The following is a 21592-nucleotide window of genomic DNA, read 5'->3' on the forward strand; positions in this document are numbered from 1 at the left end:
CAAACTATAAATATGAGACTGAAACTCCTTTAAATGAAATAAAATGGTTCAAGTAAGAACATGTGTTTCGTCATGAGCTCTGAATCACACTATTATTTATATGTAAAAACAAATATCTACTTGAAAAGTGAGAAGCAAGCCAGTTTTAGATCTAACTTTTAAAAAATGGATATCATAATGATATCACAAATGATTTTGGATACCGAATATGTAAAACATGGGTTACTAATCAGAGCTATGCCAGGACTACAATTAATTATAAACTGCAATGTTTCCAGTCTAGACACTGTACTGGAAACACTACAAGTCTGGGTAATATTGGCAATTTTCTCTGTGTCTAGGAGACAAGTTGAGGCCCTGTTAGTACAGATGGGTGTGTAAGCAGGGATGAGCAAATCTGTCCATTTGGATTTCTCTCACTCATTTTTTCAGTCTTAAATTCAGTTCTCCACAATTTTACAAGTTTGTGATTTGTTTATTTTTTTAAAAAAAACACCCTCAAGAAAATTCATGAGCTTTTAGTGCAGATTTTCCCCTATATGCACATTTTTCTTTGCAATTTTGCCTAATGTACACATTTTTCCAAAGCATTTTTCCTAATACGGTGCATTTTGTATGTTATTTTCAATAATATATGCATTTTAATGCACATTTTTCCTGGATATAATTCATTTTTGTACACATGATTTGTCTGGAAAACTGCAGTGCCAAATTCAAAGAAAGACAAATTCTGAAGAATGAATGTGTTCTGGTTTACATATTGTTTCAGAAAGTGTGGAAACTGTAAATCCAAACTGAACTGAATTTCTTTTCTGATACCTATGTGGAAGTCATCATATATTTTTTTAATCTAGAAAAATAAGTTTCAGCTTCACAAAGGTTTCATTTAATGACTCACACAAGGGAAACTTAAATATGCAAGTTTGCAATCTGGAGATAACACAAACAGAGATTTCATAGTTTAATCACAGGAAAGTTTTTTCTCCAGCTGTGTCATACGACAGATTTTAATGAACTGGGTGAACCCAGTCCTGCTTCCTCTTATATTCCTCAGTTCTTTCCAGTAAATGTGGTAATTCCAATGAACAAATGAATAGCATTGGTATTCTGTTTATTTAGACTGAAGTGCATCAGATTAGATTTGCTTTAAGGAAACAACCTTTTGAAGATCTTCCTGATATGGTGCTGTTTTTCTGCAATTACTCTGAGAGACAATTATTCATTAAGAAAAGACATGACTGCTGAATCTTTCTAAATAATGAGTACAAATTTTACCAACAGGTAAGTGCTCTCAAATCTTAAAAGAAATTCAGATCTTATAAAAAAGGGAGAAAATAATAACCTGTTACCTCTCTGTAGTGCAGTTCTTAGTCCAAGGAGTTTGCTACACATAGGGCAAAAGCCAGCATTGCTCTAACAGATAACAGAAGTTTCCATCTTTTCTCCCTCCCCATGTGATCCCAAAATCTGATCTGGAGGATATCCTGCCCTCAATAGCAGATTTTGTGGGGGGGGTGTGTGTGCTGCAAGAAGAGGAGAGTAAGGGGAAGCCCCATTTGCACAAGTGGAAGACCATTGTAGAAACAGGATACCACAATTGGGCACTACCCATAGTGATTTGATGTCTGTATGAAGTAAAATATAGGCCACTAAAATTCTACTCCCACTGTTTTGTTAGCTTCAACATCATCTTGGCAATAGGGTTTATTTCTTCTCTGTCTTTTGCAAATGTGTTCAAAAATCTGTTTTGAACATATAAGTAATTTGTAACTGAAAAAGTAATATGTCCAGCTGTACATAATTAATTTAGAGTTTGCTATGCCAGGAATATTAGACAATCCTGTTAGATTACTGTGAGATCTCTGCGGGAGTAGTTTGTTTATTGGACTGGCACAGGTAGACAGCTCCCTTTTCACATCTTGTTCCTTTTCTATTCTATGGAACAGTAGGGAAAAGCAGTCTCCAGTTTTCATGACTATGGGGGTCATGGAGAATATTTCTGTTAACATGATTTCCCTCTCCTTATCTATCTTACTGGGTTTCTGGAAATTAAAAAATAATAATTGCAGTTAATATAGGTAAATACTCTTTTGTGTCAGGCTAGATCTATTTAGTCTGCTAACAAGATTAATTTTTTGTTACATTTTTTTGTAGCATTGCTGTATTAGTGATTACAAAAGTATGGTATACTTGGTTAATTGAAACAAGCCACGATTAAACTGTGGCTTATCCTGACTTATTTCAGTAAACCATATTTTAAACCACCCAGAGTTCTCAGTTCAGATGAAACAACAAACTGTGATTGGTTTAAATCAGAATGCAGATACTCCAAAGGCCTGTCTTGGACATGATGCTAAATTATAATTTAGTATTACATGGCCCAGCTTTGGGTTTATATTCTGGCTGCCTACTATGTGCCTCTTACCTTATTAAAACCATTCACCAGAGTTGCTCAGTTGTCAAGAATGATGGTAAGACAGAAATATAATGCTCCCAGTGTTTGAGTGGTGTTAAACTTGCATAGATGTAGTCTGTATACATTGCCTTTCTCTAACTTAAAACAAGATACTTGTAAAATCTACAGGGCAGATTAAAACATTTGTGAAAACAGCTTTTCCATATCTTAAACATCTTCACAAAACAGAACTTTAAACGAGAGAGTTAAACATAAATGAGCTCAAAATAGCATTAATAGCTTACAAGTACAAATAATGGAGATTAATATGACATTAAGAGGGACAAAAGAAGAAAATTTATGAACCAACTTGATGATTTTTAGACAATTTAATATGCCTTTGTGTTTACCACATCTGTGTGCATTTGTGACATTTTAGAATCCAGTGTGGATCTGTCTGCATGTAAATTGGGCAGCTGGTTTACAGAATGAGCAATTAGACTGAAGCGCCCATATTGTGCACGTGCAGAAATGAGTGACAGCTCTGATGATAGGATCCAGTGCACTTAGGCAAAAGCATCCCAACATCAGACTGGGTTTTAACTAATCATTATAAAATGAAATGCGCAGCATTGCCAGATATGGCGAGAAAGCATTTTTGTTCACATGCCCTGTTTCCATAGGCTTTCAGGTGTTTCACTTTGCTGAATCCCAGACATTCTTCTAGTAATCTTAACAGAGCTGTGGAAAGAACAGTGGAAAGTTTATATAGTCAGGTGACATCCAAACAAAGAGCTCCTGAAAAGATTAAGATGCTGGAAGGTCCTATATTGCCAATGGAGACTGTTCCCCAACCATTTTGAGTGTTTTCCTAGTAACCTGACTCAGAGCTCCCATTTTGCCTGAAGGTGATCTATCACAGGACTGATCACAAAGGGCAAGTGTACAAGCTGTCCATTGATATGAGCAGTGCTTTTTTCTGGGGGTACACAGGGGTACACATACCCCTAAACATTTTGTGAACCTCATTGAGGGACAGTTTTTCAATATGAGTAGGGAAATGAGAGTACCCCTAAACATTTTTTTTAGAAAAAAAGCACTGGATATGAGAGACCGTCCTCTAATGGGATAGTGAAGAACCTCCACTCTTCACTCCACTTGTTCAGGCAACTGTCTGTCATTTGTATCTGGGAAACACCCTCAAAGGACCATCCCACAAGATCTTCAGTTCTCAAATCCATAATGGCCTGGACATACTAGATCCTCTCTTGATGCTCCTGAGTTGTATTCCTTCTCCCTGCCAGTCCCATTTCACCTGGATGCACCAGTCCAGGATTGTGATGCTACTTCAAATACCAGGTATATCTTCCTTCAGCACTGTACCTGCCACCTCTGTCTTTTTTGAGATGGCACCTGTTCATGAGATGGCACCTGTTCACTTTGGGAACCCGTGACTTATTCTCTCCTCAAAATCCACAGGAGACAGAAAACATGATTGACGGACAGGCAAAATTAAGACCTTTGGTGAGAAAAGCAAAAGGGAAATTTGTCTCTTTCTGCACATTTATCTCTGATGCAGTAGACCAAATATCCCCCCCTTTTATACATCTTTCAATCACTGCAATATGTTTCAAGTTATGCTGTGACATCTTTTGGGGGTGGTGAGAGGTTTCTTGGAGCATTTTTTTTAAGTCTAGTCTTCATTGCCCTTCAGTGCACTTTTCACCACTTCATTCAGTAATGTCAGTAAGTAAAATGTCCCATTACTCATCCCACATATTCTTTGTCCCATAAGGAACAGCTCCTTAGGAACACAGATGTGGTGAAATTTATTGCTGTTATCATTAACCGATAAGAGCAAGCAACTAGTGAAAACACCAGCAGAAAAAGTGCTAAATTGAACTGCATTAATATGTCTTTAATGGGATCCTAGGAAAAACAGATAATTTAGAAGGAATGAAGCAGGGGCTTTGATCAGAGACTCTTTCATGGAGGTCAGAAAATAGCACTGAACTATAGACTGCTATGTGTCAAGTAATGTAGAGTTTAGTATAAATCATTAAATGGCAAGAGGTTTTGTAATTACATAAAACGTAAGTACCACCTACAGTGATAAATGAGAGTGCCATATTAGCACAAGAAATAGACCAGTGACACTGACATCACTAAAATTAATATTTCAGTTTTGGAGGGGGCTGGTGAATTAAATAGAAGACTGTGTCAATGGTGAAGGAAGATGTAAAACTTGCAGATCACTTGAGGCATCTGTGAATATTGAAGTAGTTTGAACATGTGCATCCCTAATTTAGCAGGGCTGTTTGGTGTACAAGCTGGGTTCAATTTAGGGCTAATTGTGGTAAGAGCCCCCAGCCTAAATTGTTTTTCAGTTGTTTCATTTGTCTAGTACACATTCAGTTTACAGAGTAGTGCAGTACAGATATTGTAGATATCATTTTTAAACACTAAGAATAGAGAGACTTCATGTGAAGAGCACCTGCATAGGGTTAAATAAGATGTCTTAACCCTGAAAATCCACGTGGTACCGCTTCTCTTGCTTCCTTCAAATATGTCCTCCAAACCTACTGTATCCATTAAGCCTTTGTAATAATTCCTTAATACCCACCATTACCTACTGTAACCAAATGCAAATTTAGAACTGAAACAAGCTCACTCTTTTCTCTCTCTCCCCTTTGTTGAGTTGCAGATAACTTGTCTTATACTCTTGAAAGACCATGCCCACTGATAACACAATATAAAAAACAATTAGCCCACTAGAGGTGTTTGGGGCATTGTGTAGGAAGGGTGTGTTCGTTGGGTTCACTGATCTTCAGATCCCATCTAGATTTACAATTCTCATAGCTTCACCAGTCCTTCATTTAGCCTCAAAATGGACTACTTGTTGCTTAGCAACTCAGCATAATAGCAGTGCACGCTACAAGGCTTTGTTCTTTTTTACTTGTATTGATGTACTTTATAATAAAGAATGTGAGGTATGAAAGGGAGAGGAAATATTATGTCTGATGTGGAATTGGAGGATCCCTACAGAACAAAAGAACATTTGCTACTTGAAGTAGTATATCAGAAAAAAATGCCCTTTTGTCTATTGTGACACAAGTAAAAAAAAAAGAAAAGCCCAGTAATACAGTTTTTTTATTACAATAAATACTCTTTATAGCATTCCACTTCATCAATGAGGTGCTCTAATGTTTACTACAACCAACTCCTGAGTACCTGGGTTGCTGGGTTCTTCTGTGGAACAGTGCTAAGACTTGCAGGCAAGATCTCATGCATGTTCAATGAGGTTTATTCATAAGTAGGTCCATTTTAGATTTTCAGCCCAAGATATTAACTCAAAACTGGGTAGATGTTATTAAATGGCTTTTTTCCCCAGATAAGGTTTAGAAAAACCTATTGCTATATCATTTCCAGTCAGAATAAAATGCAGTTTCCACTGGAACTATATAAAGGTAGTATCAAAATGCTAGGGGCAAATACCTAAGGATGAACTTTAAAAATTAGATTATCTCAAAATTCCAATGATGCTTTAATAAAAAGCAAGAGTTGTAATTATGCTTATTTGTACTGTATTTGATTTTACAAGCTATACATCTCACTCAGTTTAATAATTTCTGAAAACCTGGGCCTGTGGTTGAGGGTTTTTTTTGGTTGAGATTTGTTTCCATGCGTATGTTTTGGTAGATATACATTGTTGCATAGACCAGTGTTTGCCAAACCACTTGTGAGTTGCAACTGGTTAATTTAGGTTAAGCTTTTGCCCTCTGTTGCTTGCATATTCCTATACCATGTGTTGCAGGAATTGGAGCAAAAGCCAACATGCCTTTCAGAATGTAAGTCTTTAAATAGGAGTGATTAAGAGGAGCGATTATATGCTTTTAAAAATAATGTGTGGGATGTGCTAATAACAATATCTTTGCTTGCTTGGTACAGGAGCTTCAACTTAGCATCCGCCTTATGCTCACCTGGCAATTTCCCCCAGTTTATTATCTGCAAGGGGGGGAAATATTAATGTTTGGTGTGGGCCGTGAAAACAGAATTTTATTTTACATTATTGTTAATTTGCATCTCAGACAGTTAAGTTGCAGCAAGCTTGGGTCTCCTAAGCTAGGCAGTATTTCCACTTGCAAAAACTGAAATATGTTCTTGTTGATTGGTGCTAACCAAGGTGACATTCAGATCTGAGCCTGGAAACAAATCTGGAATGCCCCACAGTGCATTTTAGTATATTTATGTAGCAAGCATAATTCAAATGATTAACCCACTTCTAATTGAATTTTATCCTAATGATTAGATTGTTTATACACATCAGTATGACGGAAAAGGACATGTCCAATAATAAAGTTTCGGATCAATTTGAGGAGGGATCTGAGTGACTTGAAAACAGTAATAATAATTTTATTATTTATACCCTGCCCATCTGGTTGGTGGCTTCCAACACTCTCTAGTTCAGGCATGGCCAAACTTGATCCTCCGGATGTTTTGGGACTACAATTCCCATCATCCCTGACCACTGGTCCTGTTAGCTAGGGGTGATGGGAGTTGTAGTCCCAAAACATCTGGAGGGCCAAGTTTGGCCATGCCTATGGTACACAGTGTTCTACTGTGTGTTGACATGCAAGGCCTTGCAGTATGCCAGGGTTCTGAATTTTTATCAAGTGCTCCTGCAATGTTGTGAAAACTTTATAGTGCAGGGGACTGTACAAAGCCTTGTAGTATGGTGCTGAAGAAAAGGGTGGGCAAAGTCTTCTCTTCATGGCTTGCTACAACTGTTGCTAGAGCACTGCCATTGGTAAGTGGGATGACAGAATGGCAGGAAAAGGAGGGAAGGCATTTAGGGTATTGGATGATGGGAGCTGAGATTTTTCTTCTCCTCAGATTAAAATCCAAGCTTGAGAAAAATTAAAGAGCAGTAATACATGCCTCATAGCACTTTGGAGAGTGTATGTCTGGGCCGGTGTGTATGGGATTGGCAATGTTTTTAGATATAACAGACATTTTTAACACAGGCAGGGAATCAGTAGTCCTCCAGATGTTGCTGGGACTACAATATGCACCATCCCTGACCATTGGGCATTGTGTGTTGGAAGTGACACGCTGGCTTGGGCAAACCTCTGGGTCTATTGCAGGAGACAGTTATGTGCAAATCACTGAAATTTTCAGCCTAACTGTGCTGTTTTTGTCTTAAATGTCAATGTATGTTGTAGTGAAATATAATCACACCTTGGGCATGTGATTTCTATAAAGATTGGGAGCATTTAAGGATGGTGTTCTTAGGTGTGCATTGGGAAATTCAAATCACAAGGAACTGAGTTTCCAGATTACAGATCAGTCTTTGAAAACCTGTTCTTAGAATTGTAGCACAGCTGGCTGCACACTGCCAGATTCTAAAATATTGCAGCAAGGTATTCCAGAACAACTCTGAACTAATGAATCCACACCATGTCTCTTAACTGCAGAGCAAAACACAATCAGTGGTATTATTTCTTCATATCTTTATTCTCCTCACAAGCATCCCCCACATACAGTTTGGGTGGGGGGGAGAAGTTAACATCTATTAATCATTATTTCCTAGTGTGATAACAATGGCTAATGGGCACACTACAGTTAAACAAGTTCTGGTGTGGAGGTGTCGTTATTAGTTCTTCCCTCCTTCATAACAAAAGTGAAAATTCTGCCAACCCACACATTCCAGATTGTATCAGATCACAGCAGAACTCCCCACTGTTGCTTTCGAAAGTGTATCAGCTATGCCCAAATCAGACAAATTCTTCACAGGGGATGTTGAACAAATAAGCAAGCAGTCTTATATGTTTGTTGATTTGGCTAGCAAGAGATCTGTTCTGTGTACTTTTCTCATTAACAGTTTTGGTGTGGGACAAACAAAGATAGCTGTATCCAACTTTTAATGTTTCCTGGATGAATTCCCAGACTTGAGTTATGGGGAACAAAACTGGTTCTCACTTCCACTGTTGCTAATGGAAGACTTGGCAAGAGCATGGCAACATGCTGATTTCGGGAGTATCTTTGTGAGGCATACAACTGGGTACTTGTTCACTTGGAAGTTGGTTTAGAAACCAACTATTTTGTATTGTCCAACTGTATTGTTCATCAGAATATAGTACAGGTTGAACACAGTTCTGTCTGCCTCTCCATGGTGATATACTAACACAGAGCCGTGTGTCACTACCTGATATCCAGGATTATTGTGACAATTTCGAAAAGGCTGCAATTGCTTCGTCCCTAAGGCTTACTTAATTTGCATCTTATTTAGGAAACATGACATCTGTTCCTGTTCAGAAGTCACTGTAGAAGAGGTTTGGGGGTTGGTGTAGGGCATTTTCCTTCCAACCTGGTACCCTCCCAGTGGGCTATCACTATAAACTGGGAGGGGTGGCTAACACCCCAGAGGACAGGATCACACTTCAAAACGACCTTGACAGATTAGAGAACTGGGCCAAAACAAACAAGATGAATTTTAACAGGGAGAAATGTAAAGTATTGCACTTGGGCAAAAAAAATGAGAGGCACAAATACAAGATGGGTGACACCTGGCTTGAGAGCAGTACATGTGAAAAGGATCTAGGAGTCTTGGTTGACCACAAACTTGACATGAGCCAACAGTGTGACGCGGCAGCTAAAAAAGCCAATGCAATTCTAGGCTGCATCAATAGGAGTATAGCATCTAGATCAAGGGAAGTAATAGTGCCACTGTATTCTGCTCTGGTCAGACCTCACCTGGAGTACTGTGTCCAGTTCTGGGCACCACAGTTCAAGAAGGACACTGACAAACTGGAACGTGTCCAGAGGAGGGCAACCAAAATGGTCAAAGGCCTGGAAACGATGCCTTATGAGGAACAGCTAAGGGAGCTGGGCATGTTTAGCCTGCAGAAGAGGAGGTTAAGGGGTGATATGATAGCCATGTTCAAATATATAAAAGGATGTCACATAGAGGAGGGAGAAAGGTTGTTTTCTGCTGCTCCAGAGAAGCGGACACGGAGCAATGGATCCAAACTACAAGAAAGAAGATTCCACCTAAACATTAGGAAGAACTTCCTGACAGTAAGAGCTGTTCGACAGTGGAATTTGCTGCCAAGGAGTGTGGTGGAGTCTCCTTCTTTGGAGGTCTTTAAGCAGAGGCTTGACAACCATATGTCAGCAGTGGCGTAGCGTGGGGGGTGCAGGGGGGGCGGGCCGCACCGGGCGCAACATCTGGGGTTAGGGCAAATCCATGGGTTAGGGGGCGCAAATCCACGGGTTAGGGGGCGCAAATTACTTGCCTTGCCCCGGGTGCTGACAACCCACGCTACGCCACTGTATGTCAGGAGTGCTCTGATGGTGATTCCTGCTTGGCAGGGGGTTGGACTCAATGGCCCTTGTGGTCTCTTCCAACTCTATGATTCTATGATTCTATAGCAGCTTCAGGCTTCCCCACCTTCACTCCCTTGATAATGTGGTTGTGCACCCCACTCAAAGGTAAGCAGGTAGGGCCTATTCTTTGACCTTGCTGTGGATATATTTGGTCACTGTATTCAGGGCTAGGGGGGAATTTGCCTTCAAATTAATTGGTCCTGTCTATGGGTTTTGCCTACCTTATAGAAATTGTCACAGCTGGTTGGTGGATAAGACATTGTATTGCATCCTTAGTCTAGGCATAAGGGGTAGGCCGAAGCCCCTACTTCATTTCCTGCTTCAAAGAACTAGGGTATCATGTTAAAGGGATCCAGTGGAGGTACCTCTGTCCAAATATCTAAATAGGGGTGGACAGTGGACAGTCCCCAAACCCTTCACCAGCAGTGTCCTGAAGGGACCGCCTCTATTTGATGTGTGTCATGGGACAGTCCTTAGCCTGGAATCAATCCCGTAGGAGCAATCAACCAGCAGACTGGGTTGGTTGATTCAGGATACACACCCAATGCCTAAGCCAAGACCATAATATATCTGTAATAAATGAAGTTGTGGCCTACCAAACTCCAAATTGGCTTGTTTAAATTGGCCTTTATTACTTTCTTCCATGTTTCCCTCCAGCCATGACATTTGCAGGCTTACTGCACCTCTGCTAAGTACCAGGGAAAAGCACATAGTAAGAGAAAGGTTGTTGCATTTGCCTCATGAAGCAGAGTGTTGGGGTGATGATTTTGACTGGTCTCTGTTGGGATCATAGTATTTACAGTTGGCCTCTTCTTCAATACAGCTCATTTTAGTCCATTATTCTTTGAAGGATCATCATCCTAAAGCCTCTTGTTTCTCTACTAATCTCTCTGAAATAGGTTGTTACCCAAATAATGGCTTTCACTTTAGTTAACATAGACTGCATACACATCATACATATAAAGCACACACACACACACACAGACTCCAAAAATTCTGGGAATTGTAGTTTGCTAAAGGTGCTGAGAATTGTAGCTCTGTGAGGGGTCCACCACAGTTCCCAGGATTCTCTGGATGAGAAATGTGCTTTAAACGTATAGTGTTTATATAGCCATGGAGGTTGATTATGATGAGCAAGCTGAGGGTTTAATGGAAAAATAACATGGATTGTTCCAAAGTAGTAATCTCTTTTCAAGATAAAGATAAATTGATCCATATTATGATTTAGGCTCCTCACTGCTCCATATCATGAAATGTACATAGAGACACACATTAAAATTAACATGCAGTATCTGCCCCATTCAAAGTCTTTTGTCAATTTTTCTGCAATAATTTAGGCTCCCATCTGAAAAAAAATGTTTTCAATAGATATGTATTTTTATAATTGGAATGTTCAGTGGTTTATCGCCCATATAATTAAAAATGAGAGTTTTTGTGACACGAAAAGGTAGAATTGGTAGAAATGGATCACTGAAATTTTGCCTCCATCTGATAAAATCTCACTGTTTGTGCACAAGCTTGTTATTAACTTGCAGTAGTTGGAGTTGGGTTTTACAATTCTTTTAATTAAGTGTTGGTGGAGTTGTTTGGAAAGATGCTGTCTGTGATGAATATATTGCTATAAAGTGCTTCCTTAGAAACTGAGCAGAGAGTTCAACAATACACAACGTAACTAGGCTGATAACATTGTCATTGTCACTTAGTACCACACATTGTCATTGTCACTTAGTACCACTGAGTTTCTGAAATACATTCTTTGCTGACAGAATTGTATACATACATACATACATACATACATACATACATACATACATTTTAGGCAAGTGCCTAAAATGCTCTGAAATTACGCCTCTGTACATAGGTTCAAGAGGGACACAGGTGGTGCTGTGGGTTAAACCACAGAGCCTAGGACTTGCCGATCAGAAGGTCGGCAGTTCGAATCCCCGCAACAGGGTGAGCTCCCGTTGCTCGGTCCCTGTTCCTGCCAACCTAGCAGTTTGAAAGCACATCAAAGTGTAAGTAGATAAATAGGTACCGCTCTGGCGGGAAGGTAAATGGCGTTTCCGTGCGCTGCTCTGGTTCGCCAGAAGTGGTTTAGTCATGCTGACCACATGAGCCGGAAGCTGTACGCCGGCTCCCTCGGCCAATAAAGCAAGATGAGCGCCACAACCCCAGAGTCGGTCACGACTGGACCTAATGGTCAGGGGTCCCTTTACTTCCCTTTACCTTACATAGGTTCAATACAGCAGTTCCATATTCTAGTACCATTTGTATTTGTTCACAGGTGGTATTTATGCCTTTCCCTTCCTCTGAGGATCTCAGGGTGATATACTTGGTTCTGCACCACCCTTCCTCATTCTCATCATGTGACATAGGGTAGGCTGACAGACAATGACTGGCCCAAGGTTCCCTGGGGAACTTCATGGCAAAGTGTGGATTTGGACCTGGTTCTGACCAACTCAATCTAACTCTCTCACCACTGCACGGGGGGGGGGGTGCCAATCTTTTGGAGCCAGTGGACACATCTGGAAATTTGAGAGTATGTCATAGACAACAGTCATAAAATGCTTTCTCTGGGGTGTGGTATACCACAAAACGGCTGCCACAGTGATGTTGCATAATTGCTTCCACATCTAAAAGGGCAGAAAAACAGACAAGACCATGAAATGCTGTGAGTCTTTCCCCCATCAGCCACCGCATGGGGTGTGTGGCACCTAAATCAGTCATTGCTATGGTTTCCCACATAGAGAAGCATTTTGCACCTCTCCTCTATTCAGAACTGATGGGAGAGTGGGCATCCAGTTAAATGCAGGCAGGTTTAATACGGCATGCTCAATGCAGGAGAGGCAGCCCAAGCAGGAACAGAAAACAGTTTCTTGGGAAGTGTAGATTTTTGAGAGAATGTTTACTGAGACATCTTATGGGCACCATAGGTGGTACTTGCAGGTACACTAGCAGGCTCCATCACCATCCTGACTCTGGATCTTCAGTGTTGGTTCTCCTCAAAGGCATGGCCTGGTGCTTTGATTAAGTTATCTTACTTATTTGCTAGGTTTGTTATTGAGGCTTCTTTGTGCAGTGTCCTTTTTCTCAGAAAGAACAGGAAAGAATGAAAGGCAGGCAGCCTGGTTTTATAAGGTGGGCAAGGAAATGCCAGGCAGCTTCAGTTCACAAGAAAGCTTTGACAAGCGCTCCACTTGGCATGGACCAAGGGGCTCATCCAAGCTGGAGTTTAGTGTGGATTTGAAGTTGCTTGTGTGTGTCTCCTTTTGCTGTTTCCATATGACATCTTCCTCATCCCAGGTGGCAGTCCAGTCTTTCTCTCAGCTAAATTTAGTTTTTCCCAATCTGCACATAATCTGATAAGGGAAGCAAATCCATTATAAAACTGCATGTTACCCAAATGATGGTACACTGAAGGGTGTTGTGTGAGTTTCGAGCTGTGTGGTGGGTGGCATTTTGCCGGATCCCATCTTTTGCCACATACCCTACTTCCACTTTGTTTCCATCAGCCCAAAGGAAAGGATGCAGCCTGCCCTTTTTCACAGGTTGTTGCTGAAGGCACATTTACAGTATCTTTAAAACAGCTCTTCGGTGCAGAACTGCTCTTGCCCAAAGAGCTCAAAGAGCTGTATTAAAAATAGAATGTGCCCTTGCAGGGGTAGGAGGCAGGACAAGAGGTGGGAAAGGAAGTGGCAGCATTTTCATGAGACTGCAAATTGTCTAGCTTGGAGTGACACACACACTTTTTGATTGCTCTTTGGTGCATATCTGGGATATTGTAAAAATAAAAAATAAAATAAAGGTGTGTGCACAGCTAAATAAATATCTGTGCATGTCCCCACCATAGACCTTAAGGTTTCTGGAACCTACATTGGGTAGGGAGGTACTAATTGAGGGGAGGAGACAACAACAAATATGTCCCATAAACCACTGCATAGTACAGTACTGCGGAGTAAAGTCACTGGGAGATTTCAGAAGCACAAAATTGAAAGTCCTTATATGTATACATGGAAACAGTGACCCTCGTCCACATGAATGCCCACATGTGAACACAGCTCAGAGGTTAAGATGGGGTAGGACACATCTCTGTGAACAGCAGCAGAGTGATTATGGGACATGATGGTTAAATCTTATTGAGATGCATAGAAAATAAGGAATGGGCCAATAGTGCAAAACAGTTGGCTATGGCAAATGCATATTTGTGGGAGTAAAGAAAGCAATTCGGTAAGACAATGAGTGGGAAGGAGATGCTAAACTCAGAGTTCCGAGATCTGAAGCAGTTTGGGGAGGATTTTCCCCAAGTTGTCAAAGTGTGACAAAGTTGACCAAGTTTTCTTGGTCAAAGTGAGATTTTCTTTCTCTCTCTCTCTCTCTTGGTGGGTGGAGTGAGAGAGTATACCATATGCATTAATGAAGAGATGCTGTATATCATTTCAGTATCAAAGGGAGATAGAACCACAAATTGTAAAATAAAAGACTATCTCGTTCTGTTAGCAGCCTGTACTGCAGTCTTCCCCAACCTGGAGCCCTCCAGATGTCTTGAACTACAAACCCCATCATCCCTGACTATTGGCCATGCTAGCTGGGACAGATGGGATTTAGAGACCAAAACATCTGGAGGACACCGGGTTGGGGAAGGCAGCTCTACTGCATTATGACATTTTGTTTGTTTAATGTATTCTGCTTAGGTCCTTTGTAAGGATTTTGATGTCTGGTGTTCCTTGCACCTTCCCAAGAAATTGTTTATTAGGGATTACCATGTAATTCCCATGACTGTTTATGCATGCATGACTGTCTGGCCTGTATTTTGCTCCCTAACTGTCCCATGAATTCATGACTCAGCTGCTCCCTTCTTCCATCTTCACTTTGGGAAACTTGTCTTCACAGTTACTGCAGTAGTGACAATGTCTGCCTCACCAGCTGCAACTGGAAGCAAATAGTGCAGATGAACTTATGAACTGCTTGCAAAAAGCAGACATCGTTTCCTGTCTGTGCTAGTAAAAGAGGGCAGGCCCTGAATTCTAGGCATTACTCAAGGGATGAGCCCTTTCTGGTTGGAATTGGTTTGCCTAAGGATATTTTGAAAGTTTGTGCTGCTAACAATCAGTCTCTCCTTCCTTCTCAATTCCCTTACCCAGCTGGTGTGTTCAGTTCCACCTTTACACAGCTATTTTCTCGTAACAGTATGTAAATAGCCATGTGTGAACAATATGAGAACATCATGCTTATGTCAGTAGAATGATGCACATATACTAATTGCTTCAAGCATAACAGCTATCACTCAACTAGGATTGCAGATTTCCAGGAGTGAGGCAGCTGTTTGCTTGACATTAATGCATATACGTAACTTCTATTAGTTCACCTAATTCACCTAATTCACATTGTAGTTTATTTATTGTTGCTATTATTGCTGTTGTGACCATCATGGTCATATCAACCACAGAACACACCCACACCCACCCACACCCCTAATTTGCATTGGAGGCATCCAACTATACTTTATTTTAGGTGGGAGAAAACAGGAAATAGGGGACTTACACTATGACACTTTTTGTCCCTTGTTATGAGTGGTGGAACTGAATAAGAATCTTTGTTCAAATGTATCCTGTTTAAGTATGAATGTTAGCACTATTTGCCTGGTATTTCAAAAGAAAAATGCAATTATTCATTGTTATCTACTCAGCGCCTAGGACTTGCCGATCGCATGGTTGGCGGTTCGAATCCCCGCGGCGGGGTGAGCTCCGGTCGTTCGGTCCCAGCCCCCGCCCACCTAGCAGTTCGAAAGCACCCTTAATTGCAAGTAGATAAATAGGTACCACTTTATAGCGGGAAGGTAAACGGCGTTCTGTGTGCTGCTCTGGTGCCGGTTCGCCAGAGCAGCTTCGTCACGCTGGCCACGTGACCCGGAAGTGTCTGCGGACAGCGCTGGCTCCCGGCCTCTAGAGTGAGATGAGCGCACAACCCTAGAGTCTGTCAAGACTGGCCCGTACGGGCAGGGGTACCTTTACCTTTACTTATTGTAAACCTATCTTCAGATCGCCTAGTGAAAGATGATATATGTATATATATTCGTGTGCCCTGTGCAAATGGGTATGATTCTGCCCTTATCTCCCAGAGTCCCAATTTGTGCAGTATTTGTATAAATTTAGCTATGTTAGTTGTTTATGTAGTGTAGAAACAAAGCATGGAGGAGCAAGATTGAGCCCACTAGCCTTCTTCCCAACATTTAAGCCTTGTGAACAGGCTTGAGCAAGGCATGGAAGGTGCATGCGTGATTTCGCTCCCTCTCTGTGCATTAATTTCTAGATGACAATATATCCACATGATTTGTCCTTTTTCACAAGTTTAGATTAATAGCAGCACCATAGTCTGTTCTCCTTTGATGAAATGCCTTGGGGTCAACCAGAAGCACAATATTTTCTTGACAGTTTCTTCTACCACCATCTGCCAGTTCAGTCCTTCTAATTTTATTTTAATCATCCTTTGCACTAACAGTTCTTGTGGTGCCTCAGTGATTTATTCTCCAGAAGGAATGCAGCTAAAGACAGATAGTAACACCCTCTGTCTTATTTCTGTTTGATATGGTAAACCTGTGTATAAGTTGCACTGTTGCAGGCTAGGGCTCATATGAATGTATGGTTTTCCATACAAAAGAAAATATTTTCACATTCTATTGGATAGGAAACCTAGCTGTGGCCCACCTTCCTGACACCTCATTTTCTGTACGGAAGGTTTTATATGTGTGTGTGGAGGAGCATTCAACTATGTGAGCCCCCTAGCCTGAAGTCTGACACAGCTCAGACCAAGGTTTACCATCTCAGGCCTCAGAATCTAAACTAGATGTGATCTCCAACTAAGAGGGTAGACCCACTGAAATAATGGACTTAGATGAGAAGGAAAGGGGGATCATTCTACCTGGCAAGCTGAAAAGTTTGCTCTGACAGAAGAGTTGCCATGACGCAACATTGAATACCTTGAATAAGTGCTTATAAATGAGTCTGAAAATGATAATATTTATGTAGGCAAGAATCAGCAGTCTGACATCCAGATCACGTAATGAAACCATTTTTCCTTGCTTTCAATCAAACACAAAACCGGTCAAACTGACTCCTGTTTAGATACCTTCACCCAACTTCTTGGCATTGAAATAAGATTAATGACTATGTCATATCTCTTAACAGTACTTGAATTTCTCACAATGCTCTAAGCAAGCAATTAACTGATAAAACACTGTTTTTGGATGAAGAAATAACTTAATGTTACCCTGTAATTCAGACATTGCAGGAAGTGGATATTAAATGAATGGGAAAGGCACTTGCAATCCAGGCAGTACTCTCCTTTATTTGTTTAGTAAGTGGAATTTGTTTTGCACAAGTGAGTATAAACAATGCTATGCTTAATAAAACAACAACCCCAAACCCTACAATTTATATCATTGTTTTATTTTAGTATTTCCTTCTCTCCTTGGCTGTTGCTATTATGCCTGTGATTCTTCCTCTTACTGTGGATGTTTCCCTTCTCTTTTGAAATACTTCCTTGATACCTTGCCATCCTTCTAAATAGTTCATTGATGCCTTGTAGATCTTTAAAATTTTGTTCTCCATTGTCAACAGTGTAAATCTTTTATTGATCTCTTTTCCTCTCTCGCTATGGGGGTGGGGATGGTCAGGATTTCATGCAGAACTCATTTTTTGTTTTCTCCAAACTTTAAAATGGATGGCACAAGAGGATATAACTATGTTAACTTGATTTCCACTTAGACTGAGTTTTCTGAACTTGTCATTGTGGTTGATCCTGTCCAGAAAAATAGATATCAGCTGGGAAAAGATATTGTACGCTTTACAATGTGCTAGATAACGTAAATGTCCGCCATTGGGTAGTATACTGATCAAACTCAGCCAGGGAAATTAAATTATGTGACACTATGCCTGTGACTCCATGCAGTTTGAGAGCCTGTGGTGGTTTGAGGCAGTTTTTGCCAATTATCAAAATATCAGATCTTCATAAAGCATTGATGCTCTCTACTGAAGAGTTCAAGTCAGGCCTCCCTTTAAGGGTTTTGGAAAATATTTTGAATCAACCTTATTTTAGCAAGTTACCTTTGAAACGTAAAGGTAGAGGTACCCCTGACTGTTAGGTCCAGTCGTGGACGACTCTGGGGTTGCGGCGATCATCTCACTTTACTGGCCGAGGGAGCTGGCGTACAGCTTCCGGGTCATGTGGCCAGCATGACTAAGCCGCTTCTGGCGAACCAGAGCAGCACACAAAACGCTGTTTACCTTCCCACTGGAGCGGTACCTATTTATCTACTTGCACTTTGACGTGCTTTCGAACTGCTAGGTGGGCAGAAGCAGGGACTGAGCAACAGGAACTCACCCCATCGCGGGGATTCGAACCGGTGACCTTCTGATCGGCAAGCCCAAGAGGCTCTGCGGTTTAGACCACAGCACCACCCGCGTTGAAACATAATTGAATCCAATTCCCTTTCTCCTGTTTTAACGATCTGGCAAACTCACTGCTATAGTTTATCCTCTGATGCTCCTTCTAAGAACACAAGAGTCCTGCTGGGTCAGACCAATGGCTCATCCAGTCCAGCATTCTGTTTTCCCCAGCATCCAAGCAGATGCCTCCAAGAAGCCCACAAGCAGAGTATGAGGGCAATAGCCCCTCCTGCTGTTGTTCCCCAGTGACTGGTATTCCATGGTGTGCTGCTTCACAGTGATGATCAACATGAAGCATGAAATTTTGTTTCACAAATGACTATTGCTAGTGTGCTCCATTTTCTCACATTGGAACAACAGATCACTGCAGTCTTTGATTCTGGCTGCTTTTAAATCTCTTACGGAGAACAAACCTGCAGTCACAAGACCAGTTTTTAAAAGGACCGCCCCCTCCTTTTTATCATTTTAGCAAAACTGGCACCATCACACTTCCACCCCCCTCAACTTGTGTGTTTGGCAAGTACCTAAACTTCCCCAGCTGTGCAGCAGCCATCTGCAGAGCTATCACGAACAATAAGTGGAAGAATTCTTTGAATTTCCAAAAAGGAAAATTACCGTACCTTGTGCCCTTTAGCTCTGAGTAATTCACATCAGATGCGATCTAAATCGACATTGTTTTCTTCTTCCTTTTCAGTGAGCTGTTGTAATGCAGATTAAGTTATCATGACACCAGTTCCTCCGCTACTGAGTACAGATGACATCAGTGTTATGATAACTAGAAATATACACTACAAAATCAAAACTAGAAACTCCAGAAAATTGGGCTGAGGGTGTAATTGGTTTCAATACCTTCCTTTTTCTCCAGGCTAGACATTGAGTAATATTTCACTATTATTGGGTATTTGTTTTACAATAAGATCACAAGGATTGCCCTGCTAGTTAAAACCAGTATTTTTTTTGCCAGTGTTTAGATATTTGAGACTGTGGAGGGGACCCTGTTAAGATGAAATGCTAAGCTAAACCATGACTTTTGGGGAGCATCCATGTATGTGCCAAGAGGATCATGACCACATTTTTATTTTATTTTATTATTTTTTATTTTTTAGAATTTATATACTGCCCTATACCCAGAGGTCTCAGAGAGGTGGTGCTCCTCTGGTCCTGCTGCCACCATATTATTGTAGTTAATCCTGCACCATAGTTGAGAGGCATAAGGATGGTGATAGAACTTAATTCTGGTTTATTTTCCTAGTTTGTTAGCTGACATATAATACAAAACAGGATCTTCACACTGAAGTTGGTGTGTAATGGGAGAGGAATGAAGAGTGAGGAGTACCTGGCCCTGCCTGATTCTCATTGCCAGCTTCATAAACCATGCATTATGAAGCCAGGAATGATTTATGAACCTTTCCATTATGTTCCTCTCCCCAAGTGCTGAAAACCTCTCCCCAAGCTTCCTTCCAGTTTCTAAGAAATTGAATAGATATACTTCCCGTATACTTTGCAATTATTTTCTGAATTAATATGAAAAAATGAATGCCTTCTTTGCCTAAGTAAAAAAAAGGTAAAGTAAAAGTGTGGATCACAGCTTTTTTCATTTGGTGTGGTTTGTGCAGAGACATAAGAAATCTAGTAACAGGTTGAAGCTTTGAAGGAGTGATTCTGAGTTTGTAGTTACAGTCAAACCTTGGCTCCGTTTTGGAACGTTTCGGCTCCCGAACGCCAAAAACCCGGAAGTAATGTTCCGGTTTTCTAACGTTTTTCAGTAATGTTCCGGTTTTCTAACGTTTTTCAGAATTTGAATGTCTGATGCGGCTACTGCTTGAGTGCAGGAAGCTCCTTCAACCAATCGGAAACCGCGCCTCGGTTGTCGAACGTTTCAGAAGCCGAACGGGCTTCCGGAACAGATTATGTTCGACAACCGAGGTTTGACTGTATTGTAAAATGTGTCCAGTTTAGTTATAAACAGGACTGGAATGACTAGCTGTTCTGGTCATGTTTCTAAGATAACACTGGAGGAAAAAATGGTTGAGGTAATTGTAGCCACTGAATTATGCCCAAGTCAAGTTAATGTATTTGCCAAAAACAGACCCACTCGTTTCATTAGCTGACCAAGAGGCAGTGACCCGAAGCTAAGCTTTTCGGCGAGTGTCAAAAAGTTGGACTTGGAACCACTAATGCTTGTCAGCAGCTCTGACTAAAACAGACAACTTGCCACAAGGCTGCAGCCTGATCAGCCACTAGTGTATTACTTGCTGAAGCTGTAATTACCTCTCGCTGAAGTTGTACCATGGTCAGTAGACAGATCTGCCTAATTAAGTACACTTTTTTTTTTCCAGAAGGGAACCCTTCCTCATTATTTTCATTGCTGAAGTTTTGACACTGGCTTACCTGTAGGATGTTTGAAGCTGGAGCCTCTAATAGAGAAAATGTTTGTGCTGTTTTCTTTGCAATAATAATGGATGCTGAAATGCACAAAGAGATTTTGTGGTGGCGGCGAAGGCTGGTGGAGTTACAAAGAGGGAGAACCTCAGCTCTGAGGCTGGAGCGGAATGAAAACGGCCTTTGGACACTTTCCATCCTATTTGTAGGTGGTTATATGGGGAAGCATTTTCCAAAGGTACCATTTGGCATGTATGTGAAATTATCCAACAGGTTCTTAGGAGGACAGGAGCGGCATTATAGCCGTGGTGAAGAATATTCAGACAATAGTTGGCTAAATTGCTCTTGTGGTGATGGGGGAACGTTCTTAAATTCTGAATTTTTTGGCTTGGCTCTAGATGAGTTGGCTAGAACATGAGAGGGGGCGTAGACAAACAAGCCTTGGTATGGGTGGCTGGCCTAGTAAAGGGAGGAGGAGTGGGTATGAGAAAAAAATATTTCAGTACAATTTTTTCTTTAGTGCCTGAACAAATATAATAAAAGTATAACATGGGGGCTTGGCCCAACAATAGTGGAATCTTGGTTAATATAATCAAGGGGGGAAATGTGTTGGCAACTTTTATTGGGAGTTCCACATTATAAAATCTGTACCAAGGATTTATTTATTTTTAAATCATAATATATTTTATTTGACAATGACTTAACCTTGTTAACTTTTCTTTAGCAAGAGCCTTGTACTATAAGAATTATTTAATGGGCAGGAAATTCATCTGCTAACCCATCATGTAGATATAGGGATGTATAAAGTGGCAACTGTTCGTCTTCTGTTACCTGTTAAAGCAGTGGCTTTTGGGGCTCTCAAATTTCTGCAGTGCCCTGTGCAACGTTAAAATTCGGCACCCACCCCCTGCCTCTCTTGCTCAGTTCTACAGAATTGTTGTGGTCCCCCTGCAACGCAGTGCCTAATGCAGCCAAACCGGTCATG

The 21592-nt window shown here is 40.9% G+C and overlaps 1 protein-coding gene across 6 annotated transcripts in view; it reads left to right on the plus strand.

The window, feature by feature from the left end:
* Window positions 1–21592, plus strand: part of HTR4 (5-hydroxytryptamine receptor 4) — a 169888-nt gene that overhangs the window by 67693 nt on the left and 80603 nt on the right. Inside the window, exon 1 of one of the 6 annotated variants that reach the window (XM_083597357.1) lies at window positions 1149–1281. The exons of 4 other annotated variants lie outside the window; for them this stretch is intronic. In XM_083597357.1, coding sequence (XP_083453483.1) covers window positions 1259–1281 — 23 coding nt within the window. In that variant the 5' untranslated portion in view covers window positions 1149–1258. Of the gene's footprint in view, window positions 1–1148; window positions 1282–21592 lie in introns of those variants that run through there. One more of the 6 variants, XM_083597353.1, reaches the window with a different exon arrangement.

The sequence above is a fragment of the Podarcis filfolensis genome, assembly GCF_964270895.1.
Source record: "Podarcis filfolensis genome assembly, chromosome: 2".
NCBI classification, from domain to species: domain Eukaryota; kingdom Metazoa; phylum Chordata; class Lepidosauria; order Squamata; family Lacertidae; genus Podarcis; species Podarcis filfolensis.